Source organism: Daldinia vernicosa (assembly GCF_022497035.1).
Source record: "Daldinia vernicosa strain CBS 139.73 unplaced genomic scaffold F5Y00scaffold_5, whole genome shotgun sequence".
Taxonomy (NCBI): domain Eukaryota; kingdom Fungi; phylum Ascomycota; class Sordariomycetes; order Xylariales; family Hypoxylaceae; genus Daldinia; species Daldinia vernicosa.
This window is the reverse complement of record NW_025953921.1, coordinates 12,955-28,984: the sequence shown is the minus strand read 5'-3', so window position 1 is coordinate 28,984 and position 16,030 is coordinate 12,955. Positions and strand designations below refer to the sequence as shown.

The following is a 16,030-nucleotide window of genomic DNA, read 5'->3' as shown; positions in this document are numbered from 1 at the left end:
TATAGACAAGAATTGTTTCCCTTTTTATACATATGTTAGGTAAGGTAATTCTACCATCTGCCGCACTCTATCGCCATCTTTATCGCCGACACGTAAATTCTGACCTGTCACTACCTATGCAGATGACAAGTCGTTTTGGAGAACAGATAGGAGATGGCCGTTAAGCAAGTGATAAAAAAAGAATGCATTAGCACTTACATTAAATCTTACTGACAACCACAGTTTCGAACTACCGAATTAAATTAAATCGTCAAAAAATGACAAAAGTAGTAGCTTTACTTAACCGATAACCGAAGCACTCATTTATTCTGATCTTAATTCTGACTAGTAGTCACGATAGGAAGCTATATTTGAACTTAACCGTATGTTAAGCTGGTTCGAGATATGCCAATTATTTTTATTTCGCTATCCGCTTGGTCGGTTCTCCAAGGAACCGTGTTTTGTGGAATCGATCTCCAAAGACGCCTTCTCTTCGATCCTCACCGACTACCGGAAATTTTCCTGGCTATGCTTCACGCGATTGGTTAAGGTGTCTCCAGCTAGTTCCCCATCCCTTGCAATAGACACGCTAGGTTAGCTTGTCGCCATCGACTAGCCCCTGTACCTGTAATGCTCCGATATAAATGTCAAACCGTCTCCTCGACCGGTAACTTCTTGGGCGCGTAGTACCCAAACTCTCAAGGGAATCATCTCAACTCGACGCGGAAGCCCTCTCCACTACGCCACTCCGGACTTGTTGGACTATCTACACAAATTACGGCCTCACTCAGAATGCGCAAGGTTTTGGCGGGGCCAGCTGACCGCTTGCCAAGACCACCTTATGACGCTGAGATAGACGCGATATTCAAGGCTCTAGGCGGCACGCCTGAGAGGTATGAGGTTGAGAAGCTTAGGAAGGATGCGGCGGCGAGGACTCGGCCTCTCACGAACGCTCTCCTTACCGATGAGAGTGTTAAAGTCGACGACGTCACAATCCCTGGGCCTCGAAGGGATTTAACGGTCTCGGTTGTACGGCCAGCCGCCGCGACGGGTGATCAGCATCCATGCATTTTCTACATCCACGGTGGTGCCTTAGTTGCAGCAGATCGCTTCGCGGGATTGGATACTAGTGTCGTATGGGCAAGGGAGTTCAATGCCATTGCTATAAGTGTGGAGTACGGACGTGCGCCAGAGAATACCGGTACGCAGCCTGCAGAAGACTGTTACGCAGCATTAATCTGGGCCGGTAAGCACCTCTCAGAACTAGGTATCGACCCTGACCGACTGCTGCTCTACGGCACGTCTGCTGGGGGCGGTTTGGCGGCGGCCACAGCATTGATGGCACGTGATAAAGGCGGCCCGAAGCTGTGTGGCCTTGTTCTCGAATGCCCCATGCTCGACGATAGGAACGAAAAGGTCTCTTCTCAACAATTCTCCACCGGTCCATTTTATAACTCGACTCTAAACAGGTTTGCCTGGCGTTGCCTCCTCGGTGAGCGCGCTGGGAGCAACTCTGTTACTGAATACGAAGCACCCGCTCGAGGGGATGATCTCTCAGGGTTACCACCGACATACCTCGACTGCGCTTCGGCTGAACCGTTTCGGGATGAGATTGTGGCATTCGCCTCCAAACTATGGGAAGGTGGGGTTCAAGCAGAGCTTCATGTGTGGCCTGGTGGCCCCCATGGATATGAAAGAATAGTTCCTACCGCGCCCTTTGCTATAATGGCAAGACAGACCAGATTGGCCTGGATTCGTAGAACTTTTTTTCAAGCAGCCTAAAGGGCTTGGCTATTGGATTTGCCAGTGTCATTAAATCCATAGCCGCTACGTAATCACATTATGTGGCTCCACGGTCAAACGATTCGGTGGTCTGTGGGAGGTTGTCTGGACTATTCCAAGTATAGGGGGCGTCAATGCCTCCTATCTACCCACGTATATATCCAGATTGTGCGTTCACAAGAGGAATTTTAGGTTCGGGTTCTGTATTGGTTACAAGTTTTCCCACCGGGAGAATGTACAACATTTGCTATGCTTTAGCTACCGGATGGATAGATCTTTTTGGTTGGTGAACAGCCTTACCAACTGCTTAAAGGTGTATTAATAATCAGTCCGCCATAGTTAGATTCGTAAATTGGTAAAATTAACCCATAACGTTATCTTATTCGGTGTCGGTACCTACGGAATCAACGGCACAGCTCTCTCAGAAATGTCAATTAAAGCACCAAATTGGTTTCATTCGGGCCAGGTAAGTCGAGGCGAAAACGAATTAGGTATCAGCATTCCCGTCGTTTTGAAGACCAACTGAACTTTTAAACATCTTGGGTTCATTTCTCCCGCCTCACTTTTCGCGATGGTGTCGTTTCATTATCCCTGTCGCCACGCGAAAAGCTGCAAAGAAGAGAGAAAAAGCTAAAGTAGTATGAGTTGTTAGGAGCTCAGACCATCATCTTTTCGATAATCAGCCAACAAATGTTCAGCCCTGCCCAAAAAAAAAAAAAAAAAAAAAAAAGTCTCCATTTAGCACTCGATACGTTTAGGTAAGTACTTCAACGGACACGCGTTAAACTCTGACTCCGAGGGAACGGAGCCTACATCGAGATCTCCTATGTCACGTTCGATGTTCCACCATAACCAGATATTGGTGTTTTGACCGAGCACCGTTTCCGACCTCCGAAGACAATTTGCTATACCATACGCTCTGACATTTGATAATGACGTGAGGTTCCCCATATTATCTCTAAGGCATAGCCGTGCTTTATCAGAAACATAGCGCACAGAGTGCCGTACTATGTAGTTCTCTTAAGCGACAATATATTCTGTCTCCACTCCCCTTTCACGGATCTGTGCGTCGTGGTGTTGCCATACCTATAATATTTGGTCTATAGGCCTGGTTGAAGGAGTAAGGAATAAGCGAATCAGTACCTATGTAGGAACCCCCGTCCCATACGACTTGGAAAGGAGAGGTAAAAACAATCAGTCAACTCCAATACATAGTCCAGATGCTACTACAATTTTACGTCAGAAATATTCCATACTAGCCCACTGAAATGTCGCCGTTTGCTATGTTTTACTTGGCCCCATATCTCTAATATTTCCATATGCTATTCAGATTTGTATCGAAATACGAACGGGCTGTGAGGAAGGCAGGTTTAACAGCGTTTTGAACAGGTATGTTAACACCCCCAACCGTGTTAACCATGCTTTTTTAGTATGTAGAACAACCCGACTCATCACCAGGTTCCCTTCAGGTCCCTTCAGGTCCATTCATTTACTGCGTCCGCCACGAGTTGATTCCTATACCCGAACCGTACTACCCCCATCCACGACCTGATCATTATCCAGAAGAACCCGACGCGATACGAAAGATGCCGTTCCCCAGCACTTGCGTTCAATACACAACTGAGCCTAGGACCCAAGGAAGACTTGAGGGGGGAAAACCCCCCATAGATAGGATATTGACTCGATTCCGTAAAGGGACAATTCCTATTCAAGGCAGCAGCAAACTACAAGTTTCTAGGGATGCTACTTATTCGTAAATAGTAGAATGTTGTTCTAAAATGTAGTTGAACTCGGCGGAACCGCCGGCATTACGATGACGTATAGCGTAGTGTGATCCAACCAATCCTACTCCTAATTGAAGCTCATCTATACCTTTACATGGACAGGGCACCTATTATTTTTAAGATTAGATACTGTTTTTGACATTCCCAACTTACGAAGCGTGGCTACGTGTTCTCCTTTCCAACCGAAGTAGTCCACCTAAGACCTCAAAACACACCACAAGAAAAGGGGTTAACCCAAGGATAACAATATTATTGAATATACAAAACACCCACAAGACACAGTTATATATTACTTTATATATATATTTTTCGTAATAGACTGACTTGCCTTTCTTAACAAGGTTAATAAAATAACAACAACTTATGATATAGCACTCCGAGTTAATGGCGGAGTATTTAAGATTGTCATTGCCTTTTTCTTAATCAAAGTACCCATTTAGTAAACACATAAGTTAATATCTACATTTATCTATCCAGTGTATACCTTTAATCACCTCTCTATTCTCCTGCAAACCTTTATTCGTACATTCATAAAGCGGGCAGTTTCAGTTAACATATACCGATTTTATTCAACCGTGTCAAACTATAAACATTTACAAGATAACAGTTCAAAGTCACAACTAAGCCTAACCATCGCCAGTCTTCGTTTCAAGTGGTCCACAGGGTCTAATGAAATACTTAGTGCCGATGTCCAACCTACTTCACAACTCCTTTACATCCAGAATGACACGTCACTCTTAACTCCGACTGTAAACAGTCATGTTTTGCATCTGAATATTGGGTAACTTCAATTTCAGTTGCGTATTGTTAAGCTAATGATGAAATCGACATTTACACCACGTTCTCTACATAAAATAATATTACCTAGGCTTAGTTAAACAGAAGATGTCCTTAATATGATAGTCTGAATACCGTTCACCAGTGCTTACCACGGGGCCATGGATATGTGCTATGTTTTGGCTGCCTACCTACCTAAATAAAGATTGCGATGTGAATACTACATCGAGGAAGCTCAAACAGGCCGTGTATTCAAGTGAACGCGGAAAACATGGGAATCTCGTGTTATCCGGAAGCCAAAGCCACTCAAGCAAGGAGATCCGCATATGCCTCATGCAATCAAAGGGACATATATTACTCCATGTAGATATCAAGCTTTACGACCCGGCAAGGAGCAGTGTGACAGTCGATAGGCAGTGTCTTCCAGGGGGGGCCGTCACTGTCGTGATACGCTTTGGCCGATCTATCTGTAGCCGGTGGAGCCCGCTGACCATCCTGTAATGCACCTAGCAGCCACCCAAGCACCATGCATCTGCGCGTAGAATCATTGATTCGAATCAATGTACTGGCGACCTGGCTTAGTCAACGTGTTTAAGCCCCCTTGTTACGGACTCGCCATGTTGCTTTTTGTGAGCAGTAAGTACATTCGGATAGGGATCTCCCTTGGAGGCCAAGCGAGAGCCTTACGATTATTCTAGCGACCACATAGCCTCGGAAGATCTGTCAGCAAGTAAGCTCCGTGAATTGAATAGATAGTTGATCGTTTGTTAAGTTTCAGTACCTAATCCCTTGTCACCCTAGATCTGGTCATTTCATCTATCTATTCCTTGAGAGAGGGGTTGAGTGGCTGATGGTGGAGGACAGGACGCATTGGAGGCCGTTGGGCTTGAACAAGGGGAGCACGGCGCGGCCGCTATGGAGCGGCCCATAGCAGGGGCGGAAAATTTGCGTTTGGTATGATTCTCACGGACTTAACACGCCTCCAATATCCTCTATTGAGTGAAATACGCGACCTAAATGGGGGCCCGCGTATCAGTCCAGTCGAAGTGTTCATCCAAGCACGTTCGATGATTATCAGGGACCGGTAGGTAAAGTCAAGACGCGATTTGCCGCCTCATTAATATATGAAGAAGCACGAGTAGACGCGCCCCAACCCAATCGTAACCCATAAATTCCATCCGTGACCATATGGCATAATCTGAGGCTTTGTCAAGTTCCCGTTATTGAGAAGTAAAACCTGTTCCTGGTGACGAGCGGAGATTGTCGTGACCCCGGCATTCACGTCCCGTGAGAGGAGGAAGGCGATTCATCGTGACGCAATGGCAACGGGGCGTCTGAGTCGGTGTATGCAGAAGTACGGCCTTGAGGGCACCGGTGAGGATCGGCTCTTTTGAGGCTTTTCTCTTGCCGTCCCTTTCTACCCTTGACCTGGAATGATACACGCCTGAGATTCGTAAGTATTCGCCAAGTGAATGTGCCTATCGAGGTGTATCCTGCAAACAGGTCTTGGTATTAGACGCCCGAGGGGTTTCACTTGGTCATTGTCCAGCTCTCCTCGCGCCTCCCCAAAACAGCTGATGATTCTTGCTTATTTCTTGCCCCTTCGCAGTTGAGCGGTACTTGCTGGTACTCTCTGTGGCCCCCTTTTTACCTCTGTTCCTACACGTCCACTACTTCTATCTCGTTTCTTTGTGACCTGCAGGTAGTCAGCATCTAAACATAGAATAAACAGGGTAAGATATAATTCTTCTCGACTTACGATTTTCGCAAGCTCAAGTGTTTCCTTGGTCAATTGCCAGTTAGCCTTCAAAGGGCTGATCATGATGAACATGAGTGTCATGCTGTTCTCGCCCAGAAAGGGCTGTAGAACCATCGTGAGTATGTTATCTCTGAACGTTGTGTTTCTATTATCGGCAAGAGCTTCTAATGTGTTTCTTAATGCCATTAGTGATAGGTTAATATCGTTGCCTTCCTTGAAAGCTTTCCCTGTGGTTTGCGCTTGTTTGGTCCTCTCGACGCCTGCAAGATCTACTAGGCTGAGGATACCTTCAAGTGTTTTGCCATGGCCATCTTCTATTTTGGTGACCATTTTGAGGCTAATAATAAAATGGGATCGAGACGAGCCGTTGTTCAAAGCAGTCGCCCCGAAATGTCTGTTCTTCATACCGGCGTCAACTAAAGCGCTAAAGTCCTTAGCTGAGTCGAGATTCTGAAATCCCGAGCCCACGATGCTTCTCGCTGCTCGTGGTCTCTCCTTACTTCCATCTGCTCGTATTAACCACAGATTCTCACCGTAGATCTCAAAGCAGCACGCACTAACTACGAGCTCCTTGCCAAGCTCGCGGAGCCTTTTCTTCTCATTGAAGATCATCGAGCTCACCCTTGGGATAATACCATCATTCTCGTAGTCGGCACGTTCTTCTCGATTCTCGACGTTCTCTAGATTACTCATAGTGTATGTCTTACCGGTGCCTGATTGGCCATAGCAAAATATACAAGCCTTTTTCCCATTAAGGACGGATTGCACGAAGTGTTTGATTCCATTGAAAATATCACCGTTTGTGTCCTCGGGGAGAAATATCCGCTCAAACTTATACCGTAGCTTTTCTTCCTGGACTATTAACTTAGTCGCGTGGTCGTGGAAACGTCCTGTCTCTGTTGTGTATTCCAATAGCTGGCCGGAAGTATCTGGTCGGATGCGACATATTACACGGACGGTTCCCCGAAGCTTTTGAACTTTTTGAAAAAGCAGATGCTTCCTATACTCTTCTATGCTCAGCTTATTGGTTAAATATTCGATATCGCTGTTCAACGTATCCTTAACATCCTGTATTTTTAAATCGAAATCTTTCTGTGCTTGCTGTAGAGCTTCTTGACACAAACTTTCCTGCTTCCGTAGCCTCTCTATCTCTACGATAAATTGCTCTAGCTCTTGCCTTGCGACAATTAATTCTTTTTCCTTTGATTTTAGCTCTATGGTCCTCGCTTCTAATTCATGTGTTATCTGAATTGTATTTGCAGGGTTGCTATTGTCTTGGTGTTCTGTTTCTTCGAACGTTCGCTGTAGCGCCGCGATTCCGTGTTTGTTCGTTTTCATATCTTTGATATGTTGGTCTTCTCCTTGGGCCTTCTTGTCGTATTTATCAAGCCTTAATCGTATTCTTTTGATTTGTCTTTCAAGTTTTGCAACTTTGGCATTAATTTGTGCGTTACTGAGTTGTAAATTACCTCTAGCCATCCATAGGAGACCGGCGATTATGGCTTCTATGAGTGTATACATTTTGGGTTCTTGAATTAGATCCTTCTCGTGCCTATTGTCGGTCGTTCAAAAATTACCCTCGCGACTTTTCTATTTCTGCCCACAATCCTTTCTGTGTCTGTGTTAAATCTTTGGATGGAACAATCCCTTTCAGCAACGGAGACTCAGCTCCTTTATCTTAAGACATCTGCTGTCTCTCACCGCTTGTTACTCTTCCTGTAACTTCTACATTTTACTTTTCTGAAGCTCCCTCGGTATTGCTGGGTTCTGAAATATATTGATGCGTCTACGCTACTCTCCTCTCGTGTAGAATTATCTACTATTTAAATCTCTGTCCTGGTATACATTCCTCCCTGCTCAGCTTGACTGTCTTACATACCTACCCAGGTAGGTACCTAAGGTAGGTAGTAAATCCTATCAACATTTTTGCGGCCCGTCTGGAGCCAGCTAGAGACATATTACATCGAACAATTCTAGTTTCTAGTGCACCTCATAGATTAGTATCATTGGTCTTGATACGTCTCTCTTGATTTGTCGTCACGCTAGGTACGCACGCCGTTAACATTTTCCTCAACCGTTTGACTTATTAATTAGTGTTTATTGGGCTGATGAGATATTTATGAATTCACCATTAGCTTGTAACCGTGTTAGGTATTAGGTAAATATCGATATCTTATAGTCCAAGCGCGTCGCCTGAACGCCGATAGGAGCGCTTCTTGCTTGGGTAAGACGCCGATATTAAATATAGGTAGGTAGTTAATGCCTCTAGGGTTGCGATAAATACGTCGAAGGCTAGGGATGCACTTTTCTTGTCGTATAAAACAAGTATAGCCCTGCCCATTTTCACTATCGCAGCTTCGCTACTGCTGCGTCTTCATTCAATGCAGCCATCGGTTCGGAGCTTCGAGAGCATAGTTGCATAATGTACAACGTATCTAGGTCTATACAATTGGCGACATGAACGATGCGATTCAGGCCAACCTGGTCAATTATACACGAAAGATCTGGATTTTACCAGCCCTGCTTTGTTAACTCTCTGACTCTCTTCACACATGCCTTGAATCCCTTTTGAAATCTCTTCTGCCATCTCTCACTCTTGAGCCTCTTTCGCTTCAGACCGGGTCGCTCGTGGAACCTCTGAGAGTTCAAGTCGTGACGGACCCTATTTGACGATACTTGCATGGACAGAAGCGCAAATGACCGTGCTACATCGGAATTTTTTGTCACATGGACTGTACGGCCAGTTCGCGGGACAAGGCGCAATGGGGGACGGGTAGGGACTGGTCGTTCCTCAAGGAATTTGTTCTTGTTAAGTTCGCCAGTTTCGAAATCGATCTCGGGAGTGAAGGGATCCTCGTACGCCGAGATATTTGGCTTTTTGATTTCATCATCGCCTTTATTTTCTTCTCGAAAAGGATCGCCCCAAATAGAAGAAGTATAGTTCGGGTACCGCGCCCGGGCTAAAGGCGATCTAGGAGAAAGAGTAGGGTCTTTAGGAGGGTTGTTGCCAGTATCGTCTGACCGGAGAATCGGTGAGGTTGAAATATGCCTTATCCTCGGTATTAAGGGAGTAGATATGGTCGAGAAGGAGCATGGTTGCCATCTCGACGTTGAACTTCGGAGGAATGACGTTGATCGAACGGCGACTTGCGCTACCCGACAGAACTCAGCCCTATAAAATATAAAGATTAGGGAAAGTGTGACATAATTGGCGCTTGATATTTATTTATCCTTACATCTTAAGAGTTTTGCGGAAAGTTGGCTAAGTCTCGGGATTGAGACTTAAGATCCAAGGACTTCCTCCGGTGGTCGCAATTAAAGAAAGCAAAGCTTCCGTTAATTGCGGTCGATAACGATTTTCTGATGGGTCCACACTCCGTCTTCTTTTTTTCTTGGCCGGGGAAGAAAAATCCGTGACTCTAGTACCGATGATTTGCCGTAATCTGCCATACCTACCTACCTGTTATTAGGTAATGGTTAAGTTAGTATCTAAGTACCTATTATAAGCCCCACGTGTGGCTGTGCTTCAAACTTCTACCTTTAATAAACTGGAACCTTGTCAACGTTCAATCCTCGCGCGAACTACTTTCGCCCTTGTTAAACATTTTCGTCCTTTCGGTCTTTTCTCTTATTCGAGGCCTTGCGATTCGCATACCTCCTGTCACCGATCGATTCGGTTTTCGATTAATTCCCTACCTCCCCTCTATTACGTCTCCCGAAATCCAGTAGCATTCAGTATTTCTATTATGGCGTATAATCCCTATGGTGGAGGTAAATAGCTTCTTGATATGTTTACTTGAGATGTCCTGTCATTCTATGGACAAAAATATGGATAAGAACAATGCTGACAATATTACTCACCTCAAGTGCCTGGCTTCGGCCCGCCTCCGACGTACGGTTCATATCCTGGAGCTAGCGGTGCTCCAGGTGTTCCGTCTGCTCCTGGTCTAGGTAGGTTGCTGTCGCAATCGAGCATTTCATTATTTATCGTATACTGATATCTACCCCAGGACCTCCTCCAGGCATGTCTGCCCCAGGAATGGCGCCACCACCTGGCGTTCAGCAGCACAACATCAATCAAGCTAATCGACCTAGCGGTCTGCCATCCAACTTCCAAGCTCCTCCGAATATGCCCAATATAAACTTCAACGCCCCCGTCATTCGTCTCGGTACCTCTACGAAACCCCCAACTCCTGGGATGCCAGGTCGCAAAGACAGCGAGACCCCCAGCTCTGCTGGACCTAGAGCCGGTATAGGGATGGAACGTGGCTTAGACCAAACGCGACAAGCCATACGCGAGAATATGCAAGCATTAGTCCCACCTACCAAAGACGAAATCGTGCGAACAGTCTTTGTGAGTGGCATCACGGATGGAATTAGTAGCAACGAGGGTGTGGAGAAGATTCTTAGCACCGTGGGCAAGGTGCGCCGTTGGGACAGAGCTGTCGATGCTGGTGGGAAAGAAATGACCTTTGGCTTTGCCCAGTTCGAAGATATCGAGTCCCTTTGGCTCGCCTCCGAGATCCTAAAAGATATCAAGGTACCCGTGAAAAAGCAAGTACCATCAGACGAGCCCGCGAACGACGACGATTCCTACGCGAATTTCGAAAAGACAACCCTTCAGATTAAACTAGATGAGAACTCGGTAAAATATTTGGAGGCGTATAGGGAAAGTAGGCCTGACGACTCCGGTGCGGAGGCGAGACGGGAGGCTGCCAGAGGTGCGTTAAAGCAGACCATAAAAAATCTCTTTTATCCTACCTCGCGATCTGGAGCAGACGCGGATGGGGATGTCGCCATGGGTGATAGCTCGGCTCAGAACGGCGAGAATGTTGAGGTGGTTAATATCCCCTTGGCACAGGAGGACGAACTAGCCGACATCCCAGCTGAGATGCGCGAGACCGTTGCTGCCGAAATCGCCGCTTTCAGAGAACGAAGTATTAGGCGGGATATGGAACGCCTGAAGAGGGAGGAAGAACTCGAGGCAATGGAACGCCAAAGGAATGGTGCATCTCGACCCTCTCGATTAGCATCCCCGCCTCCTTCTAGTTCGAATACCATTCCGCTAGGACCGCGCGGTGTGCCGAATGCGCCATCTGGTCCGAAGGGGCAGAAATCTGATATGGGCAAGGATTACAATAGGTCGATTAATTTTATTAACGGTGGCACGACGAATGGTGGTCTATCATATAATAGGGATGACGACGACGATTCGGCCAGCGATGAGGAATTGGAGCGTCGCCGAATCGCCAAGCAAAACGCGGAGACTGAGAAGCTCTATCTAGACGCCGAGCGCCGATGGTTGAACCGGGAGAAGTCTCGTACGGCTGCCCTGGAGCGAGAGAAGGAGCGCGACGGCTCGGATGCAAAAGACTTTGCGAAGAACAGAGATAAAGTGCTCCAGAGACTCAAACATTTTGATGACGATGCGGAGGCATCACGAAAGTCCGAAGATTATTACAAGGACCGGAGCGCTTGGATCAGGAATCGCACTGCGTTTAGAGCTAGAGAAATAGCGGCCGACGATGCGGACCGACAAGCAGAAGAACAAGAGCGCGTCAAGGAAGAGGCAGAGCGCGAGCAAGCCCGGGGTATGGCTGATTCGTTCCTCGAGAGGCAGGCTCAGGAGATGGAACAGAGACAAGCCAGTAGGGTCGGAGTCGCCGCGCCTCAACCATTCAAATTATCCCTCGGCGCAGCTGCGCAGAAGGCGCAGGCACAACGTGCGGCGCCACAAAGGAAGACCATTGCCGAGGTTGAGGGTCTTCTCGAGGACGAGGACGAAGATGCGACTTCCAGGCGCCAGCTCATACCAATTCAATTTGAGCCCGCTGCTGCTGCGGCCATGTCCGACGAAGAACGCGACCAAGCTGTGCGTGCGTTGGCACAAGAAATTCCAAACGAAAAGGAAGGACTCTGGGAGTGGGATGTCAAGTGGGATTTCTTAGACGAGAGCGTTATCCGCGAGAAGCTCAGACCTTTCGTCGAGAAGAAGCTAGTCGAATATCTTGGTGTCCAGGAGCAACTTCTTATCGAGGTTGTGGAAGAGCATCTTCGGAAGCACGCCAAGCCTGCGGAGCTGGTAGAGGAATTGGCAGAGGTACGTAAATTATCATATCACAATTTCTTTAATCAACACGCCGATATGCTAACTATACTTTCAGGCCTTGGATGATGAAGCCGAAGCTCTTGTTAAGAAACTTTGGAGGATGGTTATTTTCTTTACCGAGAGCGAAAAGCGTGGCCTTTCTGCATAGGGTGAGAAGGTACTTTGATTCCTCGATGCTTTGCAATAACACCATACCTCAATAACCACTGTACAATTTAAAAGTTTAGAAGTTCGTCTTGTAATTGAGGATATCCAATCCGCAGTTTGAGATAGTCTGCGTGTGGGGAGGGAATACAATGAAGGGAATGAATGCCTTTCGGATATCCGGATCGATGGGAATGAACCATAGTTTTTAGTCGGGAGGCTCATTCTACCCGATAGCTATAAGAAATAATAGCTCTATGGATATGAAGAGCTATTATAATAATACAGAATATAGGAGAGCTACTCGTCGAAGTATACTAGTGCTACCTACTTTAGTTGATTATTTAGTGACAACTTGTACTATAAATTTGAATACCTGGATATATGTATGCAAGTAAGATGCGGAGCTTGACCGTCAGGGGTAACAACCGTGGTCCGGGTCCGGTTTGCGATTTGCGGAGTACTGTGGGTCTAACGGAATACCGAGGCAATTCTTTATATAAGTACAGTAACAAAACCCCCCATTTATTCGGTCAAAGTAAACATTAATCTCAAGGTGAGAATCGATTAATCAGACATCAAACTTACCTCCTAGGTACTAATCTAACCGAGAGAACTGAATATAATCTTATTTGCATCTCGTTTATACTATACTTCGTTTAGCATCTGTTTGGCTTATTTCATTTCGTTAGGTCCTTTTAACTTATCACTTTACATCTATTATTAGTTCCTGCATCATCCCGTCTTACGTCTACAGATATTCAATCTAAATAAATCCACTTCGAACCTCCTTTTTAAACATCCACCATGGCTCCCCAATCTCAACAACCCCCATCTTCACTCACAACGCCACCCCCCAATGTCCCAGATACCCTAATATCCTTCCCGAGCCCACACGTCCTGCTCGTAGCACTCAACCGCCCACAACAGCTCAACGCGATCCCGCGCCCGCAGCACTTCGCCCTCGAGCGCCTGTGGGACTGGTACGATGCGGAGCCTTCGCTACGCTGCGCCGTTATTACCGGCTCCGGCAGGGCCTTCTGCGCGGGCGCAGACCTGAAGGAATGGGATTCTCTCAATTCTTCTTCCTCCGGGGAACAGGCGGTTTCGGCGGCAGAGGAGCACGGTCGACAGAACAAGCGCTTCCCGCCCGGCGGTTTTGGCGGCATGAGTAACCGCGGCGGGCTAAAACCTATCATCGGCGCTGTTAACGGCATCTGCTTCGGCGGCGGCATGGAGATGGCGATTAATTGCGACTTGGTCGTCGCGGCTGCGTCGGCGAGTTTCAGCCTGCCCGAGGTTACTATCGGGGTCATCGCGCTGGCGGGAGCATTGCCCCGGCTCGCGCGTAGCGTGGGCAAGCAGCGGGCCTCGGAGATGGCGCTTGGCGGGAAGAAGTACGGCGCAAAGGAGATGCTGGCGTGGGGGCTGGTGAACGAAGTCGTGGAGGGCGATGGTAGAGCTGTGCTGGCGAAGGCGCTGGAATGGGCGCAGCGTATCGCGGGGAATAGTCCCGATGCGGTTATCGTGTCGCGCGAGGGGTTGAAGTTAGGTTGGGAGGGGGTAGGGCCGGAGCAGGCGACGGATGTTTTGCTCAAGGGCTGGTTTGGACGTATAGAAAAGGGGGATAATGCGGTTGAGGGCGTGAAGAGCTTCGTCGAGAGGCGGAAGCCGGTTTGGAAGAATAGTAAGTTGTGAGTGTAATTGTTGAGTTATTTTTTAAGAATTAGCTAGGTACCTAGGATCTCGGGATGTTTTATGTAGTTTCACTTCGGAGCCAAGAGCAATTATCAATTACAAATGATGATCTTATAAGGTTTTCCTAAGGTTCTCCTTGGATAAAGAGAAATTTGAAGAAATTTCCTAGAGTTATCATGATATCATTTCACTGATGAATACCAAGGTATTCATCTGATAACTAGTATTTTCTTTTCCCCTTCCTTTTAAAACATAAGGCTTTTACGGTTAAGTTTTGCATCATATTTTCAAGTCTAAAAGGGTATATATAAACCATTTGATACATAGGATACCTAATCCTAACATGCCTAACAGACATAGGCGAATTTATCATCATCATCAGTACCCCTAGCTATGTTCTAAGATAATAGCTATGTTTTAAGATTAAGACAGTAGGTACGCCACCTTTTTCTGACCCCTTTCCCACTTATACCCAATTATAGTTACAATATCTAGTAAGAGATCTTATTTCTATTATGCCTTTGCTGTAATATACCAACATGTCTAGCTATCTTTCTCTAACCTTAACTAGGACCTGGGGGCATTTCCGGCTTTCTTTTTGTCATTGCCCCTTGGGTATCAAATTTGACGGTCGCCACTTAGTGGATCTCGGTATTGTATAAGTAATACTCGGTATAAGTTCCGGTAGTTTCTACCATATCATCTGATGGCGATATTCCTGAAACCCGAGAACACCCTCGAAGGCCTCGTAGAGTCCCGTCTCGTGATGGCGCTGGCTGGAGAAGACGATATCATGTGTTGGCTAGATAATACCTACATCCCGGGTTGAATATGACCGGCCATTTCGCGGTGTAGATGGTCCCGGTGAAGCTTCTACTGCGTCGTATCGGTCTACAAAGCTTCCTAGGATCATCTTATTTACAGATCCCGATACATGTTCAGTATCAACAATGTCGCTAGAAGCGGTCTTGTTAGTATCTATTGAACTGATCCAATGGGAGGTAGGTATAGTTAATATGTCTTCACTCACGGAATTGAGTACTCCTTCCCAATGTTATCATCCAAACGTGCCAATATATCAGGAATCCCAGGCCCTAGAGCGACGAATTGGATGGTAAACCATCGTTTCTCAAGCTTCAATGCAAGGGCTGGTTTTCTGAGAAACTCCGCAATTGACCTTTCGACACTTGTTTCGTCAGATGTTCCTGCCCAGTTCCCATCAGTCAATACAATCAATGTCATCTCTCGCTCTGTGTTGCGAAGATACCCATCGAAGATATGAGTCAGGACGCGAGTCATATCCGTTTGCATTTGGTATTTCCGTGACAGTGCTTCTTGCATAGCCCCTTTAAACTTAGACAAGAGTTTCCTGCCCGAAATACCGTACGCGTTGTACTGATGATTTACGGTAAATTCAATATCTAGACCATCTTTGTCTAGTCGATCGACCTTTGCTACTAATGTTTCCATTACTATTGACATCGCTTGCCAATATGATTCTATTGTTGAGTTGTTGTCGATAAGTAATTTCTAGAGTGGGTGCTGTTTATTAGCAGTGCCTCCTTATCTAGCGTACTTGAGTGTTTCCTTACGATGTCTTGATTTACGAGAAATTTTTTCAAGTAGTCATCCGGGCCCTTTCTGAAAAACTTGGCTTTGAAACGTCTCTCTTTGCTTTTTTGTGCATGATATTCTTCAAGTATTGGCCATGAAGAATTGAGTTCGAACTGTTTTGGTGGCGAAAATATTTGTGGTATGGGACAATGGATAGAGAATCGAGATTGAGTCCTCCTTAGATTTTCCAAATGTCCCTAGACATGTACTTAAGCTTTTCCGAGACTCGACGTATGCGGTGGTTGCCTTATTGCAGCCTGCTGATGCGGCTTCTTTAGAATATTTATCCAACCCCTGTCTAACTACCGAGATTGACTTTACCTTAGGTACTTTTCTTGCTACATCGTATGACATGTATATACTATTTCTATTCTTTCCATTTCC

The 16,030-nt window shown here is 46.3% G+C and overlaps 6 protein-coding genes across 6 annotated transcripts; 3 read left to right on the top strand and 3 right to left on the bottom strand.

The window, feature by feature from the left end:
* The first annotated feature begins 674 nt into the window (after window positions 1-674).
* Window positions 675-2,138, top strand: F5Y00DRAFT_153546 (lipase). Its single transcript, XM_048004570.1, has one exon. It carries the CDS (start codon window positions 772-774, stop codon window positions 1,759-1,761), a length of 990 nt encoding a protein of 329 aa, XP_047868649.1. The 5' UTR covers window positions 675-771; the 3' UTR covers window positions 1,762-2,138.
* A 3,772-nt stretch (window positions 2,139-5,910) lies between these two features.
* On the bottom strand, window positions 5,911-7,602 carry F5Y00DRAFT_257978 (P-loop containing nucleoside triphosphate hydrolase protein; the record flags this gene model as incomplete). Its single annotated transcript, XM_048010626.1, has 2 exons — window positions 5,911-6,018; window positions 6,082-7,602. The coding sequence occupies 2 exons, from the start codon at window positions 7,600-7,602 to the stop codon at window positions 5,911-5,913; spliced, it is 1,629 nt and encodes a 542-aa protein (XP_047868648.1).
* A 315-nt stretch (window positions 7,603-7,917) lies between these two features.
* On the bottom strand, window positions 7,918-9,419 carry F5Y00DRAFT_225975 (uncharacterized protein). Its single transcript, XM_048006255.1, has 2 exons — window positions 9,318-9,419; window positions 7,918-9,253 (listed from the first exon to the last, which is right to left on the bottom strand). Coding segments are annotated over exons 1-2 (663 nt in total). The 5' UTR covers window positions 9,320-9,419; the 3' UTR covers window positions 7,918-8,592.
* Window positions 9,420-9,635: 216 nt separating this feature from the next.
* F5Y00DRAFT_225972 (uncharacterized protein) lies at window positions 9,636-12,662 on the top strand. Its single transcript, XM_048006254.1, has 4 exons — window positions 9,636-9,852; window positions 9,949-10,032; window positions 10,092-12,181; window positions 12,246-12,662. The coding sequence occupies exons 1-4, from the start codon at window positions 9,828-9,830 to the stop codon at window positions 12,336-12,338; spliced, it is 2,292 nt and encodes a 763-aa protein (XP_047868646.1). The 5' UTR covers window positions 9,636-9,827; the 3' UTR covers window positions 12,339-12,662.
* Window positions 12,663-12,883: 221 nt separating this feature from the next.
* F5Y00DRAFT_225971 (enoyl-CoA hydratase/carnithine racemase) lies at window positions 12,884-14,160 on the top strand. Its single transcript, XM_048006253.1, has one exon. The coding sequence runs from the start codon at window positions 13,142-13,144 to the stop codon at window positions 14,030-14,032; it is 891 nt and encodes a 296-aa protein (XP_047868645.1). The 5' UTR covers window positions 12,884-13,141; the 3' UTR covers window positions 14,033-14,160.
* A 563-nt stretch (window positions 14,161-14,723) lies between these two features.
* F5Y00DRAFT_257974 (uncharacterized protein) lies at window positions 14,724-15,514 on the bottom strand (the record flags this gene model as incomplete). Its single annotated transcript, XM_048010625.1, has 3 exons — window positions 14,724-14,808; window positions 14,869-14,988; window positions 15,063-15,514. The coding sequence occupies 3 exons, from the start codon at window positions 15,512-15,514 to the stop codon at window positions 14,724-14,726; spliced, it is 657 nt and encodes a 218-aa protein (XP_047868644.1).
* Between the last annotated feature and the right edge of the window lie 516 nt (window positions 15,515-16,030).

Bases quoted from the DNA above. Each gene is read 5' to 3' on its own strand.
- F5Y00DRAFT_153546 (XM_048004570.1), top strand. From the start codon at position 772: ATGCGCAAGGTTTTGGCGGGGCCAGCTGACCGCTTGCCAAGACCACCT.
- F5Y00DRAFT_225972 (XM_048006254.1), top strand. From the start codon at position 9,828: ATGGCGTATAATCCCTATGGTGGAG. The intron at 9,853-9,948 runs GTAAATAGCTTC...ACTCACCTCAAG, and splicing joins GTATAATCCCTATGGTGGAG to TGCCTGGCTTCGGCCCGCCT. The intron at 10,033-10,091 runs GTAGGTTGCTGT...TATCTACCCCAG, and splicing joins TCCGTCTGCTCCTGGTCTAG to GACCTCCTCCAGGCATGTCT.
- F5Y00DRAFT_225971 (XM_048006253.1), top strand. From the start codon at position 13,142: ATGGCTCCCCAATCTCAACAACCCCCATCTTCACTCACAACGCCACCC.